The sequence below is a fragment of the Delphinus delphis genome, chromosome 7, assembly GCF_949987515.2.
Source record: "Delphinus delphis chromosome 7, mDelDel1.2, whole genome shotgun sequence".
Classification (NCBI taxonomy): Eukaryota; Metazoa; Chordata; class Mammalia; order Artiodactyla; family Delphinidae; genus Delphinus; species Delphinus delphis.
The window spans coordinates 42,542,150-42,561,013 of NC_082689.1; the positions used below are offsets into that span (position 1 = coordinate 42,542,150).

Below are 18,864 nucleotides of genomic sequence, written 5' to 3' on the forward strand. Positions count from 1 at the left end.
TTCCTATGTCAATTTTACTTCTCAAAAGAAACTCTATTTTTAAAGTGGTCATTCAAAAAATTTCCATCTATTACGTGATAACTGTAACAGCATCGCATGTCTTAACATCCCTGAATTTCAATCTCTTTCATCTTATCTTGCATCACCAATTGCAAGAGTAAGAACTGGGCTGTTTTCCTTGTCATTATGTTACTTCTATCCCTTTGGAAATTAAAAAGTAACACTACAAACTTGACTGCAAGTACCCTTTAAACTTGGCCCCTTCCATTAGGACACCAGGCGTTCTGCAGCCCATCAGTCTGTTCTAGGGCAAAGGCAAACAATACTTTCCGTTAGAATAACTTGTATCCAGGAAAAAAAAAAAAACAAACAAACGGGCACTCTGTAGCATACGCAGCATAGCAGCCAGAGAAAAGTTTACTAGCTTTAGCCAATTGGAGACTGTGGAGCTGGGCCAAATTAGAGTGTTCTTCTCCGCCTCTAGATGAAGTCATGAGTGAAATATGACATTGAACTTATTTTTAAAAGGGAAGAGGCACAGGAAAGAAAAGCTAAACTGCAGGAAAGTGACCTGTGCCGAGGAGTACACGGTTAGGAAGTGTGTGCACGCCTCTAAACCCTGAGTGGTTCTCAGTTCTGTATCCTTCGCCTCCCACTGGGTGGAGTAGGTCTTTTAAGAGCAGCTGGAATGCAGTTTCCCTCATCAGTGTAGCCAGTTGTTGCCTGTCTGAACCTCTGCCAGTCCCAAAGAGCGGTGCTCTGAGCTCAAACCAGAGGGCCACGCTCTGCACCCCTGTCCACCGTCTTTCTCGCCGGAGCCAGAAGGACGTTCCCACCTGTCCAGCTATGGGGGAGGACGCTGCGCAAGCCGAAAAGTTCCAGCACCCGGGTCCTGACATGCGGCAGGAGAAGCCGGGCAGCTCCAGCCCGGTGCCCTCCTCCACGCCGAGCCCCAGCCTGAACCCGGGGAGCACGGAGGAGGCCATCCGGGACAACTCACAGGTGAACGCCGTCACAGTACTCACGCTCCTGGACAAGCTGGTGAACATGCTGGACGCCGTGCAGGAGAACCAGCACAAGATGGAGCAGCGGCAGATAAGCCTGGAGGGCTCCGTGAAGGGCATCCAGAATGACCTCACCAAGCTCTCCAAGTACCAGGCCTCCACCAGCAACACGGTGAGCAAGCTGCTGGAGAAGTCCCGCAAGGTCAGCGCCCACACGCGCGCCGTCAGGGAGCGCTTGGAGAGGCAGTGCGCGCAAGTGAAGCGGCTAGAGAACAACCACGCCCAGCTCCTCAGGCGCAACCATTTCAAGGTGCTCATCTTCCAGGTCAGTGCCCCTACTCTCCGCCCACCCAGCTGGGACTCTGCATCCATGATCTCAGTCGCCTGGCTCTCACAGCCATTTGTACATCTGTCCTGCCTGTCAGGGATCTCTCTCTCTCACACACACACACACACACACACGCACACACACGAGGAACTGTCCCCGCCGCCTTCAGCAGGTGCACACACGCGCGCGCGCGCACACACACACACACACACACACACACACACACACACACACACGAGGCACTGTCCCCGCCCCCTTCAGCAGGTGCATGTGAAATCTACACACAGGGCTGGGAATTCCCCAGGTCACTGCAGCCTAAACCCAAGACAGGGGCCTCAGGAGTTAGCAGGTCGGGGTCATTTGTCAGGAGCACCTCCATACAGGTTGGGAAGGTGAGCAGGTGCAGGCACACTAGTTAGATTCACTTGTCTCTTTGCATTGTGAACGTGGGGCTCTGACTGCAGCTGTTAGCTGGACAGGCAAATTAATTCACTGGCTGTTTATTAACTCTTTGTGGAAATGAGATGATCATGTGAGTTTTCTGTTTTGTTTTTTAATCAAGTCAAATTCATAACTTTTTAAAGCCTCCCTTTGTCCAAAGGTCACCAGTGTTTTGGGGACTAACCAAGTATTGAAGATTGATTCCATTAGAGATGAACTAGCCTTCTACTTTTGAGACTCTTGGCTAAAGCAATCTTGTTGAGCTTTTTTTCTAGCAAATGCACTGAAACTATAGAGCATTACTCTACAGACACACTAGATACGCTTCTCCTTGCTCAGAGAGACCACAACTGTAAAGTAAAACAAAAGCAGTGTTATCAGTTACAGTTACAAAGGCTAGCCTAGGATATTTTCTCCTTCAAATGGTTGCCTTGGAATGAAAAGGCCACTTAATTTTTGTAATGCATCAATGATGCAATTAATGTAGCAAGAGGCTCTTTGGGGACAGGGAGATTGCGTGGGACTGTTGTTCCGCCACGTGGTGGGCGTTTGTGAATCCAAGGGCAGCCCTGCCTAACGCTGGAAGCCCTTCCGCCCAGTGGAGCCCAGCCAGCACAGAGCCCAGGAAGCAATTGCCATCCCTGCCCCAGGGCTGTCTCATTGTGACCACGTGAATAGGAGAGGATTTCAGAGCCACGGAGGGGAGAGGCTATAACCAAATGTTTGATTGTGAAAGGCACACAAGAAGAGCCTTCATCTCCCCAAAGAGATTTAGAAATTGGAACTTAAACGGAGGGAGCCTTCTTTTTCTAAATGAATCTGCTCTGCCAATTTAGAACTTAAGCCTCCTTCCTCCATAAAAGGAAAGACTCATCTCGCTGCTTTTTTGTCCCCCCACATTGCACTTGATGTTGTAAAGCTTCAGGCAGCTGATGTCCTTCTATACCTTGCAGTCTGTTGCAGACCGGAAATTTTTTAGCTTTTAATGCAAATGGAATAGCTTTTCATGAACCAGACGAGCTGAAAAGAGATATGGTAACTGCGCCTTTCTTAAGCCATATAAGATCCTAACTTTATTAGCCTAAAAGATATTATAAATCTCAACTCTCAAGGCATTTATAAATTAAACACTGATCTCCAAACAAAACCAAATATATACAGACCTGTTTAAATCTGAGTCATCAAAGGAAATTTCCCTCCTTCCAGTATGAATCAGAGAGATTCTCTCTTGTCCTGTCCCTCAGTTAAGGAGGAAAAACAAAAAATTATTTATGTAGTAGAGGAAAGTCACAGTATGTTGGGATCAGGTTTTGTTTTGTTTTGCCAAGGAGGATATTCTGTAGGTGTTGGGGAGAGAGATGGAGAAGATACGTGACTAAAAATTTCAAGAGAACTGTAAATCTGACATTTAAAAAAACAACTGTTGGGAACTTAAAGACACAGGCTGCTGCTGAAGCCCTGCCATGGTCTCCTGTTTTGTCACATTGGATTGACAGGTGTGAAATTACAGCCAGAAACGGTAGGAATTCTCCATATAGTGAGGACAAGGTGAAACAGGGGCTCAAGACCAAGGTAGAAGCTAAAAGAATCCAAAGCAATGTGTTCAGGCTCCATTCAGGGCCGCTTAGCAAGCAGCCCCCAAGGACTTTTTTGAAAGAGCAGTTTAGGAGACAGAGAATTAGAGGGGCAAGGAATTGGACCTTTCTTAAGTCATGTAATGTAAGATCTTTTATTAGCCTAAAGGATATCAGAAATATCCACTCTCAAGATGTTGCAAGATGACTATTCTGAAAAAACAAATACAAATGAAGTCCCTCAGTGGAAAAGTTGCTCTTTCTCTTGATCCTTCTTAAAGTAGGGGTTTCTAGGGTAGTAAATTATTATATCCATTATAATTATTATATTATATCCATTATGCCAATGGATATAATAATAACTTGTGTTAGAGAGTGGTCCAGTGTAGGGGTTGAGAAAAGATAAATTTTGTCATACAGACACTGGTTCAAATCCTAGTTTCACCACTTGCCAGTTATGTGATCTGGTGCACATTGTGTAGCTTTTCCAAGCTTTTGTTTCCTCATCTGTACACCTTATTAATATTTGAAAGAGTAAAAGTATTTTGAGCTCTTAATAAGCCCTGCATACTCTGCTAAGTATCTTTCTGTAGTTTATCTCAACTGCACCAATTTACAGATGAGGATGCTGAGATTCAGAGATACTTATATCTTGTCTGAAACTATTTAGTAGGCAGTGGTGAAGCTGGGATTTCAACTCATATTTAATTGACTCCAAAGTGTGCGCTCTTAAACATTAATGCTTCTTCCCTCATATCTCTTGCATAGGGTGAGGAATAAATGGAATAACATATTTTAAATGGTTAGCGACTGTCGTGGTGTAAGCTCAAAGAACTGAAGCTCTTCCTGGGTGGATCTGCAATGCATTTGCATGGAGAGGAGGCTATACTTGTGCTTGGTTAGAAATATGGCTTTTTAGTAAAAACTGATCTCACCCTGCCCAGGATCTTCAAACAGCTATGCTTTTGCTTTTTTAGTTGGGATTTATTAAAAGCTAAACACACACACACACACACACACACACACACACACACACACACACACACACACACACACACACACACACACACACACACACACACACGCTCCCACTCCCTGCCATACATTGTATGATAACTACCGAGTTGAAATCAATATTACATCACTCCCAGAGCAAAGGAAAGCAAAGCCCTTTAAAAGCACAGGACTCTGCCCAAAGGGCCTACTCTAAATAGACCTTTCTAGTAGCAGCACAGTCTTCACAGTGGGGCACAGGGTAGATGTTTTCTAGACCTGCAGAGTGAGGAGGGCGGATAATGTACCAGGTCTCTAAGTTGTTTGTCACTTTCAGTCCACTTGGACCCCTATGCTAGACTTTCCCTTACTAAATCCACTGGTTTTCTAGTTTAAGACAAAAAGAATTAATGTAAAAATAGGAGATTGAAGAACGAAAATCTGTCACCTGACTGGATCATATTCACTCCTATAGTGTTTAGAAGATTATGTTTCCAGTTTGTAAAGTCCTGTTGTGTTTTCCAAAATCTGCAGGTGCTTTTTGGTTGGTTGGTTGGTTGGTTGGTTGGTTGGTTGATCTACTAGATGCTAGTAACACTAGATACACATTAGCATTTTTTTTAATTCTGAAATTTGTCCTGTTTAAAATATGTCATTTATTTATTTAATTCTGTGCTAAACTTACAACATTGTTGTAGCTCTTAAGCCTCTCATGTCTTAGCAATTACTTCAAATTATAACCAGTAGAATCTAAAACTGGAGAAAATTCATCTCCTTTTGAACAATAAAATAAATTGTAAAATCCTTGTTAAACTTAGCAGCTTCCCTTTTAATATTTTTTTTAAATAATGGCTTAAGATCAATGTTTGAATTCAAAATACTGTAACAGGAGCCAGTATAAATGATAATAAGACTCAGAGAGGTTGCTGATCAAAAAGAAAATGCTAAAGACCAATAAGACTAATTCTTTGCCTGTAAGTGCATATGTATCTTTTACTAAAAATAAAATTTGTACAAAAATCAGTGAATTTACAGTTAAGAGGAAGTTTTCTCTGTTGATTGAAGAGACTAGAATTTCACAGGTAACTGGCACTGAGGGTGTGATGCCCACTTAAGGCCTCTTAAAGTTCTAGTAATGATTACTTGACAAAGCAGTTTCAGAATGATTTCAAATCCAGGGAACAAAATGAGAGTACTCATGGACAGTTTACACTTTCATCCACATGAAATTGTGAAACTGGGTGAAAAGAGTAGAAGTTAGATGTTTGCTGTGACTACATTCATGGAGAATCAAGCCTATACATGTGTTCAAATATTCATCATTTGGGTTCCTTTGATGAGAACAGAATTTTAGAAAGGTGCTAAAAGTATAACATCTTCAGACTATTTTTAAATTAATTTTTTTAAAGACTGTATTTATCCAAAGCCACTGCTCTGAAAATTGCTAAATTAGTACAGACTTAGAAGAAATGGGCATATAGATAACCACAGTCACCTTTATATGACAGCTCACGATGTTTGTATCACATTGATTAATATTCCCATAATGGGATACTGGTTTTGATGTGCTACTTATCCGGTGCCCTTTAGTTTATGAGATAAACAAAATACTAGTTCTTATTGTTACTATTTACACTTATTGAATGTCAGCACTGCCTCAGGCACTTTAAATGAATAACTGATTATTGTCGGTATTTCTTCAAAAGAATCATTACTTCTCTCACAAATTACAAAACGAGACTCTATCTCAGATGCAGCCCTTCCAGGCGAATGTTGCCCCTTCTGTTGTTTTGTAACCCATATCTGTTTGAATTGAACACATGAAAAGTGTTCGCCAATGCAACTCAGGTCCTATAGTTTTGATTCTTGCATGAAACAAAGCATGTTTGGCATTTGTACACTGTGAGATCACTTTTGCAATCTGTTAGACTAGTTTTCATGGGATTTAGGTTAATATCACAGAATCAAGTATTTTAGAGCTGGAAAGCACCTCAACAATCATTTAGGTTAACCTCATTTTATATCAAAGGAGCAGAGGCCCTGAGAAACAAAGTGACTAGCAAGGTTTCATTTTATTAATAATAGAAATTATACAGTTGAATTATGAAATGAGTGAAAATAAACACAATAATCCCACTATGGCAAAGTTCATATTTACTGGGTTTTCTACAATAGCTTTTAAATAATTCAGTGTGGTTTGTTTTTTGTTTTGTTTTGTGTTTTTTGTGTGTATGCAACAAAGAACACCTAAGCAGTGTGATCTTAAAAAAGAACTGAACCCTCTATAACACTGGAAAATAATGAAACTTTTAAATCCTCGGGAATGTGAAAGACTGCTCAGGGATTATAACTAATGCATTTTATTCTTATGACTTGCTGATTCCACCAACAGCTGCCTTAGGGGTACATTTCTAATCAATGGCTTTATCCACTTGGCAATCTATACCTCAGAAACACAAACTGGAGAAAACCATCAATGTGTAAAAGAGACCCATAAATCAGAATGTCAGGTGAGCACAGTTCCATTTTCATAACTAGTATTTAGAGATTATTGGATAAAACATTCCACGGACACAAATTTATGGTCCTCATATCCCTCTACCATGCCACCACATCCCTGTGGGAATGTAACAGCCTTCGTTATTTTCTTCTAACAACGGGGATGATAAGTTAGTGACAGGAGAGCAAACTGCCTGTTCAAGCTTTTAAATGACTTACTGTAGCTTCCTTTTCTAATGCTAGTCATAGAGTCTCCTCTTTTAAAGTGTGTGTATCTATGTGCAAAGAAGATTTGCTTCCATGAGCATCAACCCAAGAAGTACCCAGCATGTTGGCCAGTTTCTCTGTGTTGATATCTGCACGCAAGACTTGAGACTGTTAGTCACAAGAATCAGTATAAACGGCAAACAAGCGAAAGTGCAAGGAAAAAATGCCACTTTCTCAAGAGTTCTTCCCATTCCTTGTCTCTTTTATGGTGCAAGCATATCATTCATGTATGTTAGAAGTGTACTGATTAATTCTCCCTTCCCTTTTTTTTTTTTTTTTTGCGGTACGTGGGCCTCTCACTGTTGTGGCCTCTCCCATTGCGGAGCACAGGCTCCGGACGCGCAGGCTCAGCGGCCATGGCTCACGGGCCCAGCCGCTCCGCGGCATGTGGGATCTTCCCGGACCGGGGCACGAACCCGCGTCCCCCGCATCGGCAGGCGGACTCTCAACCACTGCGCCACCAGGGAAGCCCTCCCTTCCTTTTAAAAACCCCTAAGGGTCCTTGTGAAAGGTCAGAACCAGGAGCAGCTGCATCGGTGGGGCTACGTACCTTTTTGAAAATAAATCTGGAGAAAGAGGTATGGACATATATACACTACCAAACGTAAAATAGATAGCTAGTGGGAAGCAGCCGCATAGCACAGGGAGATCAGCTCGGTGCTTTGTGACCACCTGGAGGGGTGGGATAGGGAGGGTGGGAGGGAGGGAGACGCAAGAGGGAAGAGATATGGGAACATATGTATATGTATAGCTGATTCACTTTGTTACAAAGCAGAAACTGACACACCATTGTAAAGCAATTATACTCCAATAAAGATGTTAAAAAAACTTTAAAAAAAACTCTATAGGGCAAATAGTCAGCTGCAGCTGGGGGCCTCTCCTGGGTACAACTCTCCAAGGAAGCAATGCAACTCACAAGGGATTCTTAATGCCATGTTAAGGAGTTACAAACCCCAAGTGGATACATGGGTAACTAGCATAGTTAAGTGGTGACGGAATTGAGGATGTATATTTGATCCTCCCCCTTGAAAGAGCCATCAGTCTTAGAATCTGTAAGAGAAAGCAGATCAAAAACATTACAACAGGAGGCTGAAGGCAGAAGTATCACCTCACCTGTAGGCAGGTGAAATATCAAGTGTTTCCATAAGGTATGTGTAATTGGACTGAAGGAGGACACATGAGCAAGTAAGACTGGACACCTGGGGGACACTGCAGTTACAGAGGAGCCACTGTCTGAAGTTCAAGTTGAATTTCCACCACTATAATCGTTCCTTTATAGTCAAATGCCATGTCTACATTTTACTAAAGAATAGAGATTTTGAAGAGTGTCAGCATTTTTCTGCTTCTAAACAAACATTTTGGAAATGTAATTCCCACATGTACTTGGACATTCACAAATTTCTATGTGAAGGGAAAGGGCTTGCTTACCTTCAGAGTAGAACTATAAGAAGTCACAAAATAAACACTGTCCAGTAGACATAACCCAAAATACTGCTTGATTAATAAAAATGACAGCAGAAGCATAGCAGTTGGCCAAAAAGGCATATCGCACTTGTTTCCAGTTGTATTAAGACACATCCAACTCATTCTGGATTATGTCTGTTCCTGCTGGGTTTATTTTCATAGTTGGCATCAAAGAGTTCTTATATAAATTTCCCCAACATTGTCTGAAAGAGCTCAATTGGGTTTCTCGCCATCTCTCGACTGCCCTCATGTATGCGGTGTGATCTACCAACAGATCACTTCTGATTCACCTGATAATGCACTTTTCCCAAACCTGTCCTCAAAGGACACATAGTGAGAGAGACAAGAGTCTAAGACTCAACAGTAACTGTGCTGTTTTAACAATAAAATTTACACTGCATTAAAAATGCAATATTATTGGTTTAATTCTTTTAGAAGTACAGTTAATATGGACATTTTTTGTTGAGGTTGAAGAAAGGGAAGTTATCAGGGTAATCAGTAATCAAAGGTAAACCTTTGATTAACCTGAGATTATACTACACAAAATGTACCTCTCCTCTAGTAACCAAGGCTTATTTTTAATTTTCCACCTGACTTTCTGCCTTCTTTACTGAGGATTTTTTTTTTTTTTTTTTTGCGGTACGCAGGCCTCTCACTGTTGTGGCCTCTCCCATTGCAGAGCACAGGCTCCGGACATCCAGGCTCAGCGGCCATGGCTCATGGGCCCAGCCGCTCTGCGGCATGTGGGATCTTCCCGGACCGGGGCACGAACCGGTGTCCCCTGCATCAGCAGGCGGACTCTCAACCACTGCACCACCAGGGAAGCCCTTTACTGAGGACTTTTAATAACGTTTTACTGAGCTCTTGGTTTCTTCCTTTCCTGCAAGCAACTCCTGTCAAACCTTCCCAACCCTCTTGTCAAACCCCAGAAGTAATTTTGCTTCTGGACTAAACATCAGAGCCCTAGCTATTTCTGCAGTCTGCCCCTCTTTTAGTAATGCTCATCCACTGAGAATAAAATCCTTCCTTAAAAATGGAAACTGCTGAGCCCCTTAGGCCTGGTTCTCCTCTTTTCCCAGTGGCAGCAGCAGTCAGCAAATGTCCTTCTAGACACAGAACTAAGTCCATTCTTTTGCAGCGCCCGACACAGGGGCAGTCTCCACTCTAGCCACCCTCAGGGCTGTCTTAGAAAGCCTCCTCAACATGCACTCATTCAACAAATAACTGCTGAGCTGTCAGGAACTACTCTAGTCACGGGGCTTAACAGTGAACAAGAGACACAAGTTCCCACCCTCACAGGGAATACACGCCAACGAAAAAGAGGCAAGTCAAGACTTGAAGCGTGGCAGAGTTGCTCTCTGTAAAGGTCCGTGTCATAAGTTATTCGTGGGAATCCCGTGCAAATTTCAAGTTTTTACTTTATCTTTTATACTGTGTTTCTGACATTCTGTGATATTCAAAATGGGAGTAAGCTTTGGGAAACAGAATTTGGGATTTCTTAACTCTACCAAGGATTCTATTTAACCAGACGTGCTGCTTTGTACTCTACCCAAGACTTTGTTTCTAACCAATTTATGGAACTCATACTCTGTTATGAGTATGTGTGTGTAAGCGGGGGACATGGGGCTGTATGTTTTCAGAGAGTATTGTAATTATACTATTTGGTGATTAATAAGGAGAGGGATTTTTAAGTTTCTCTATATTAAAACATTGTTCACTTAGTCTTTGTAGTGAGAAGTTGAAAGTATACAGGTATACACTTAGAACATATTTTTGATCACTACCCCAATTTTATTGACTTTTCAGTCAATCAAAATTGCAAAACAATAGGGGAAGTTCTTACCATTAACATAAACTTTGCATGAAGTTTAGCTCCCAAATAGACTTTTTGTTTGTTTGTTTTGAGCTTTTATTTATTTAATTTATTATTATTTTTTTTAACACATAGACTTTTGTTTTTTTTTTGCGGTACGCAGGCCTCTCACTGTCGTGACCTTTCCTGTTGCGGAGCACAGGCTCCGGCCGCGCAGGCTCAGCGGCCATGGCTCACAGGCCTAGCCGCTCCACGGCATGTGGGATCTTCCCAGACCGGGGCACGAACCCGTATCCCCTGCATCGGCAGGCAGACTCTCAACCACTGCACCACCAGGGAAGCCCTTTTTAACACACAGACTTTTAAATTCACTAAATCCAGTTATTTTTCAAACTGAAAGTTTACTGGGCAGTCCACAATATAATCAGGTAACATTGAGGCTCTGCTTGAAGCCCGGCTGGCAGTGGGCTCTGGAGCCTGGCCCACCTTGGCATTCTTGCAGAACTCCTAATACCCTTGGGAGTGCAGTTTGAAAGCTGCTAATCTGGGTCAAATCCTCTTGTTCACATTTGGAAGACACTGAGACACAAGGAGATTAAGTTATTTGCTGAAGGCCTCAGAGCCATTGAGCAGTACAGAAAGAACTGAGACTCAGGCCTCCTGTCACACGTTCTTTCCACTGTGCCATTTCTTCCAATGAAAATGTGAAGGCACTTTGCTAGCTGGCTCTCATTTTCCTGTATTTAAAGAAAAATATAAAAATCAAAGGGATTCCTATGCTGTGTCACCCAAGTCTGTCTGAGTTCAAATCTCCCTGCTTCGCTACTCTGGAGAACCATCCCCTTTGCACTCTCTGGAGGCAAGTTTTCAGGCTCTGCTCCCTGAGGCAGAGGGAGAGGCAGATCATTGTACACCCAGAAGCTGGAGAAAGAGTGTGCTGGGAATAAGGGGAGGGGGCACAGATTCCTGAGTTTCCCTCTTCACTCTTTACCCTAGGTGGAGGCTGAAGTACTCCTGCCCAAGGAAGCCCTATTTAACAGAGAGGCTTGATAAGCTACGCCTGGCAGCAAGATTCCCCCTTACTACTCCAGAAATGGCCGTAGTATACCATCTCTCCTTATAATGCCCACAAAGGACATTCTAAACACAAGGCTTCGTGAGTGGGTCCCCAGTAAGGCTGGCCCTTGCTTCTCTTACTCCAAAATTAGGTCATTAGAAAAATTAGTATGCATTTTTAAACAGATACCAAGGTTGACCATGCCTTTACTTTTGACTTCTACTTGGGGAGGGAACCTGATAGAGGTTTTACCTGGTTCCTGACACTTAAGGAAAAGATGGGGCAGGGGAGAGAACTGGGAAGTCTTCATCTTTTATCTTCTAACTTGACCTCCAGGCCCTTTTGCAGTGGGATTTTGGCAGGAATAGAGCCTGAGGTTACGAGAGAGAGGCCCTCTGGGTTCACAGTAACTTACTTTAGCTCCTTTATCTAGGCAGCTTCCTTGTCTTGTCTGACCCACAACCCACTTCCCTCCCTGCCTGTCACTGATAGAGCCCTTGCCAGATGCCCTCATAATATTCCCAACAGGCAGCCGTTGGCCTTATCCAGCCTAAGCAGAATGACTTGATCAGTTTAGAATTAACTTTTCATATTCTAGAAAACTAAAGCCACAGACCTTTGGTTTCTGTCATGCCAAAAACACATACCCAGAAATTACAGCAGTTCAGGACTATTTGTGAAATGTGTTATTAACATGAAATTTACATTGTCCGTCTTTTCAGGAAGAAAATGAGATCCCTGCCAGTGTGTTTGTGAAAGAGCCAGCTTCCAGCCTAGCGGAAGGGAAGGAAGAGGAGCATGCTGACGAGAACAAGTCCCTGGAGGAAACTCTGCACACAGTGGACCTCTCCTCCGATGATGAATTGCCCCATGACGAGGAGGCCCTGGAAGACAGTGCAGAGGAAAAGATGGAAGAAAGCCGGGCAGAGAAAATAAAAAGATCCAGTCTCCGGAAAGTGGATAGCCTCAAGAAAGCATTTTCTCGCCAGAACATCGAGAAAAAGATGAACAAGCTGGGGACAAAGATCGTATCTGCAGAGAGGAGAGAGAAGATTAAGAAATCTCTCACTTCCAATCACCAGAAAACATCCTCAGGGAAAAGCTCCCCCTTCAAGGTCTCTCCCCTCACTTTCAGTCGAAAGAAAGTCCGAGAGGGAGAAAGCCCTGCAGAAAATGAGACCAAGTCAGAAGACATGCCTAGCAGTGAGGTGCCGAATGACCACGAGGAGAGCTCATTTGCGGAGCGTCTTTCGGAAGCATCCCTCACCAGTGTACTGGTGGAAGGGAAGAGCATGGAGGGGGATGCTGGGAGGGCGGCCTCAAGAGGGAGTGACTCGGCCATGGACAGCAACATCGACTTGACTATTGTGGAAGATGAAGAAGAAGAGTCGGTGGCCTTGGAACAGGCACAGCAGGTGTGCTATGATGGAGGCTACGTGCTAACCTCCCACGAGGCAGAGCGCTCAGATAAGGAGCCGGTGCAGCCAGCTGTGCTCCAGGTGGACCAGACCGCCTAAAGGCACAGCGCTCTGTGCCCAGCCTGTGCTTTCAGTTAAGTGGGTAACCAGAGCCTAGAAACAAACTCCTGTACATCTCCAGCACTCCCCACTCACACCGTGTTACTGTCCAGGTAGTCATCATTTACTACACAGTAGGCGCACACACGTGCCCAAGATTTACTATGAAGGCAACCTGTCAGGGTCTACACTTCTAATTTACTCTTAGGTTCCATTTCTGTAGTTCTCCAAGACTGCCCAGAAGAAGAAATGCAGCAGTCAAAAATCACTGATCAATTTGGCTAAGCCAGAAACATCAGAGGCTACGTAAGATACTAATCATGAAATCTGATTCATTTTTTGTCATTCCATAAGCTTGCTGAATAAGCGTACCACTAATATATTGAATTTCCATAGAATTCTGTGAATCTTTATTCTTTAAGTGTGTGATATATAATATACATATGTATTTAAGCTAAAGAGATAACTACTTTATATTTCAAGAAGAAAATACTTTTCTTAAAAGGTAGAAGAGAAAGTTGGCTATTGACTTAGTAGAAAACATTGTTTATTGAAAATGAAGGAGAAATTGAAAGACTATAATGTTCAGCTAATGAAGTAAGATATGTAGAAAAGTTGGGACTATTAAAAAAGAAAACTAAGGAGAAGTTGGAAAATAAAAGAAACAGGAAACAAAGAATGGCAAAGAGAATGAAGACAAAGAGAAAAAAGCATGTGTTCAAAAGTAAAATATTTACGATATTAGTTCAAGTATTTACTCATATAACAAAGCTGAAGAAATTCATTTATCCTAGAATCATATGCTATATCTTCACAATATTTTTATTTTCTAATATTTTCAAATAATCTCAAAAAACATTTTACTGTGTTAAAGCTGCATTTTTTCCCTTAATGAAAGACATTACAAATATTTCCCTAAGGAAGTTCAAAAAGATGTCTCTTTAACATTGGAATGAACATAAATCTTCAAAATTAATTAATACATACTGCCTTTTGTAGGAAGTTGGATCGTACTATTCTTTAATGTTTTCCAAATTTGAAATAATCCTTACACTTCAAAGGATGTAATGTATGTTTGTAACATGTTAGAATCAACAGGTTTGGGAAGGGAAAGAGTCAAGTTTTCCTTTTTTGTACATAACGGTAATTTCATTCTAGGTCATATTTTATTTATATATTAATTTCACAGAATATTAATATGTTTCTTAAAGCATGCTAGTGTTTATGTGTATGTGTACATTTACTCAGACAGGGTAATTTTTACTACTGCCTAAAATTATACTAAAATATTGCTTTATTTTTAATTACAGAATGGTAATGTTTTGAGAAAACTATTACAGTTTAAAGACAGTTGTACCAGAGAGCAAATTCCCTACCTTTAGTGTGTACCACTCATTAGAACTAACCTTACAAATACAGCTAATCTAAAACAGTATTAACAAACTATGCTTTGCCTTACAAAAGGGATAGGATTAACAAATGTATTGATGGCATAACTGATACAGCTGTGTCCTTATTTTGCAATAATGTACCCCAAATATTAGATTGTTGAACTAACAATGGCTGTGTTAAAGAAGAATAAATAAACCAAAAACTAAAAAGTACATAATAATGTCAGTTTCTCGGCAGAAAACTTTAAAAACAACAGAAAGAACTGATTATTAAACTCTCCTCCAAATGTAGCCATAATGTTGATTTTTTATTCTTGATTTCCCCTATTAACTCTGCTTTCTTTTTTCCCCAATCTCATTTAGAAATCCAAGTCTCATTCTTCAAGTTTAACTTTCTTGACATCACCTTACCAGCTCTGGAGAGCATCTGAATTTACTGTAGCAGCTTGACAAATCTGATAGTTCCATCTACATTTTTATTATTTTGTACCAGACCTTAAAATACCTTAAATAGCCCTGCAAACATGAATGTATTGAACCGTATGTTCAGTTTATTCACACAGATACACCTTTGTCTTCTGCAGTGCCATCCAGTTGGTAGAAGACTAAATTTCACTCAGGGCCCTGAACATGCCTGTTTAACCTTTCCAAAGTTGCTGTTACTTTTTTGCAGCCAAGGAGTTGGGCCATCCAGAGCTAATGCAAGGTTTACATTTCCTTTTCAAAAATGCTTATGTTATTTGTTCCTAGAAACTATCTAAAAAGGCATCTTTTTAGATTTGACTGACAGACATTTATTCTCTGTTCCTCATTTGAAACATTAAAATCCTAACCAATGGAACAGAGAATTAAGCCAGCTAATTGTTGGAAAACACATACTGTAGGGATTAGAGAGAGCAGCAGTTGTGGAAATGAAAACTAGTTATTCTGTTTATTGTTGAAATATTTGCATACTGGTGAGGCTACAAAGTCCCCAGTCTTCTTCATACCCACCCAATAACCCATTCCTAACTTTATGTGCCTGGAGCTCAAGAACTGGATTAGTTTTCCCCCAAAGATGATACATTAATAAGCACTGAGATCGTTATCTTAGAAATATAATTCAGGAACAAGAAGTGTCTATTACACAGGTCACAGATCTCACAGAAATAGAGCAACGATGTCATTTTTCCATGAGATTTTATTTTTAAAATATATAGACATATATATTTCAACAGGAATATTTTCTTCTTTCTCCTTCCATTTACGAATCTAGTACGTGGTTGAATTTCTTTTTATACGTGAAAATAAAAGACCCACACTAAGGCCAGTTCTGCACAAAATAAATATTTTTTTCTTACATTTATTGTAAGATGAAAGCCCAAAATGTTTCTGCTTTTAGCAATGCTCATGCAGAAGAACAAGGTTTCAACCTCCTGCGTTTCAGTTCACTATCAGGAAACTAGAAGCTCCTTTGACATAGCCAAGCCACTAGTGTAAGTAAAGGTTATAATGAAAGTCATTTCCTACATTAAGACACTAATGCCCAAACCCAGTTAATTCTTGCTCAAAAGTTTGTTTACTGCCCTACAGCCCAAGTCTAAGTGATTTTATGTTAGAGATTAGGAGTATGAGGAATTGAGGTAAGGGTGGCAATCATTATTAACAGTTCCATAGCAACCACAAGTCTTTTCCTAAGACTGCAAGACTGTGACACTGCAAAACAAGTTTCAGATGAAACTGGCACTGAACCTTTGTATTCTGCTTGATCTGGGTGTTGAAATAGAGACTTCTGCAGCCAGGACCTCATTCCTAAAGGGAACAGGCAGTAACTCACATTATTAAAGATACATTCTTCTTATTTTTGTTTTAACCATTGCACTATCCTGTAGTATTTGCAACTCTAAAATTATCTTTAACTCTCCACACAAACTGCCCCAATTACGAAGCTACACCTTTAGCAAGACAGCTTGATATTCGTACTCTTAAAGACTTTCCACTGTAAAACCAATTCAGTAAATATTTATTGAGCAGTACAACCATCTGTCCTTCCCACCTGGAAATTCGTAGCGCCCAAAGCAGGAAGACACAAGCATGGGGGAGAGAGAACAACATTTCTGATATCTTACTTTATGCCAGGCTGGGCACGCCAATGGTCAGGAGTACTGTGTACCTACCAAATGCTAGACACAAACATCATCACGTTTAATCAAATGAATCCTATTAGAAAGGTACTGTTTTTATACCTGAGAGTTTTGATGAGGGGAGCGAGGGAACTCCAGAGTTCTTAACCACTCTAAGTTCTCACTCATCATGTTACAATTTAACTATTTTTCCCTTGAAGGTCACAGAGCTAAAAGACTTGTCCAAGTTCATGTAACTATTGAGTGCCAGAGTCAGTGCTCAACCCCACTCTGAAATCCATGCTACTGCCAAAACAGGACTCCTAATTGTATCACCCAACTGTGCTTCACTATAAATCACTTTATAAGCTCTCTGATGGCATGGTATTAACTTTGTTTTATCGCGCCGTATGCAGCATCACATAGAGCTGCACTTTGTAAATGATTTTAATGATTGTCATACTAATGCTAAGAAAAAACAGCTCACGATTCTTGGGGAGCCACAGAGAGACTATTATTCGGGTCTGCTGAGGCCACAGAGGGGCTTCTCAGATCCTTGGCACTGTCTATTGTCAGTGGCTGCAGGGTTCACTGTGGGGCACAGTTTAATAAGCGCTAGCTGTCAACAGAGATAGATACTAGAATCAGCTAATTCAAAGATGGCACAAGAAGTCTGCCTCAAACTCTCCAAGTTAAAGGAGTCAGATTCCTGCGTCATGCTGGAGAAGCTGCTTTATCCTGCCTGGACACATCCTCTCATAGGCTGAAAATACGAGCAAATGGCAAATCAGCATGGGGTGGGAGACGTGTGGGTGTTTGGGAAGTAAGGTGAACCGTGACGATATGGAGACCTGGCCTTTGAAGATGATTCCTGCAAAATCGTCCAGCTGTCTTCTCAAGGTGAAAGAGGAGGTACATCAAGCAAATGCTGGTGCCTCCATTTCCGTGGGCAAGCAATCAAAGAAAACCCTCCAGGCCAGCCCTCGTTCATCAGGATGTATGCTGCAGTCAGTGGCTTCTTCCAAGGGCTTAGGCAGTGGTCACAGACTCAAATGCCTGAAGGGCTCACATAGAAGTAACATGGTTCGAGGTGGTGGCAGCAACTGTGGCAGGGCAGTTACAAGTGGGCCGTGACCTCTCTTATGGGACACCTTCGTCCTTCACCAGTCTGAAGGTGGCGCATTTGCTAATTCCCAGAAAGCGACGGTACATTCTAGGAGCCACCATGAATTGTGGTAAGCTGCCATCTACCACCCAACTCCATTTGCCATGTGAGAAGTCAGGCCCGGTGTTGCCAAAGCTTCGACTTCTTTTAAGAAGAGCCAAAATTCAGATTTCTTTTTTACATGAAAATCTCCTGGCTTTTAATTTCTGGCAACTAGCTCAAATCATTTTAATCACTGTTTGAGCCAAGTGGAACTGTCTGCTGGCTTGTAGCCTCGGCACAGGCCATCAGTTTCTGACCCCTGGTCTGTAAGTGAACACTCTTGGGTTTTCCTTCCCCACCTGGAGGCACAGACATGGGAATAGAAAGCTACTAACAGGATTGGATTTGCCTTGAGCAAAAGCACAAAATTTTTCTTAGGGAAATAGAAAATGCAAAAATACCCTTGCTGGAACTTGTAAGAAATTTTCTCTTGCCACCTACTGCATTTGTGACGATTCCTGTTAATGCTGCATAGTCAAGGCACCGAGGAGACAGTCACCAATCACACTGAAAGGTGGTTATATGTTCTCTAACGGGATAGCACCACTTCCTGTTATTAGCAGCACTACCTACCTGTGGGTTACCTGCAGAGCCCCTGGGTGCCAACGGGATTGGTATTTTGTTGGGGTAAACTGAGCATATAATGTGACTATTCCATTTCTATGTTCCAGTAGAAAAATACCTACTCCTATCAATAACCTGGAGGTCCTACAGATGACAAAAAGCAAGTCTGCACCCTGCTCTGCCGTATTTCATAGCAAAATGGCCAGCCAACACTCCCATTCTTCAACTCTTTATTGTTAGTAATGAGGTACTAAAGGAAAAGAACACAGCTCAATTTTCTGGATGCTAAATGGAGACTTCAGAGCTCAGAGTTGGGGAAAAAAAAAACTGATACCGATTTAGCACAAGGGGCAAGATGTCCTTTGTTAAGGAGAAACTTGATGCTTGCAACCACTTTAAGCTCTATGGAAGCACATGGATTAGCTGTGTTCTCCAAGGTCCAGTGCAGGTTAATCGTAACCAGAACCCCAATGACATGCAGAGAAAGGCAGTGTATTCTGAGGAATGTGCCCTTATTTGAAAAATCAAATGTCCTAGGAACTTTAAATCAATAATTTTCAATTCCTACATAATAAAAGGAAGCCCACCCCTTCCCTCTCAGTATGGATGGAGAAAAGGAATATCTTAGCTTATGGGACTGCCC

General features: G+C 41.7%; 1 protein-coding gene across 1 annotated transcript; it reads left to right on the forward strand.

Moving 5' to 3' along the window:
* Positions 1 to 721: 721 nt before the first annotated feature.
* CAVIN2 (caveolae associated protein 2) lies at positions 722 to 16,822 on the forward strand. The gene is made up of 2 exons (XM_060016387.2): positions 722 to 1,329; positions 12,163 to 16,822. The coding sequence occupies exons 1-2, from the start codon at positions 847 to 849 to the stop codon at positions 12,955 to 12,957; spliced, it is 1,278 nt and encodes a 425-aa protein (XP_059872370.1). The 5' UTR covers positions 722 to 846; the 3' UTR covers positions 12,958 to 16,822.
* Positions 16,823 to 18,864: the final 2,042 nt, after the last annotated feature.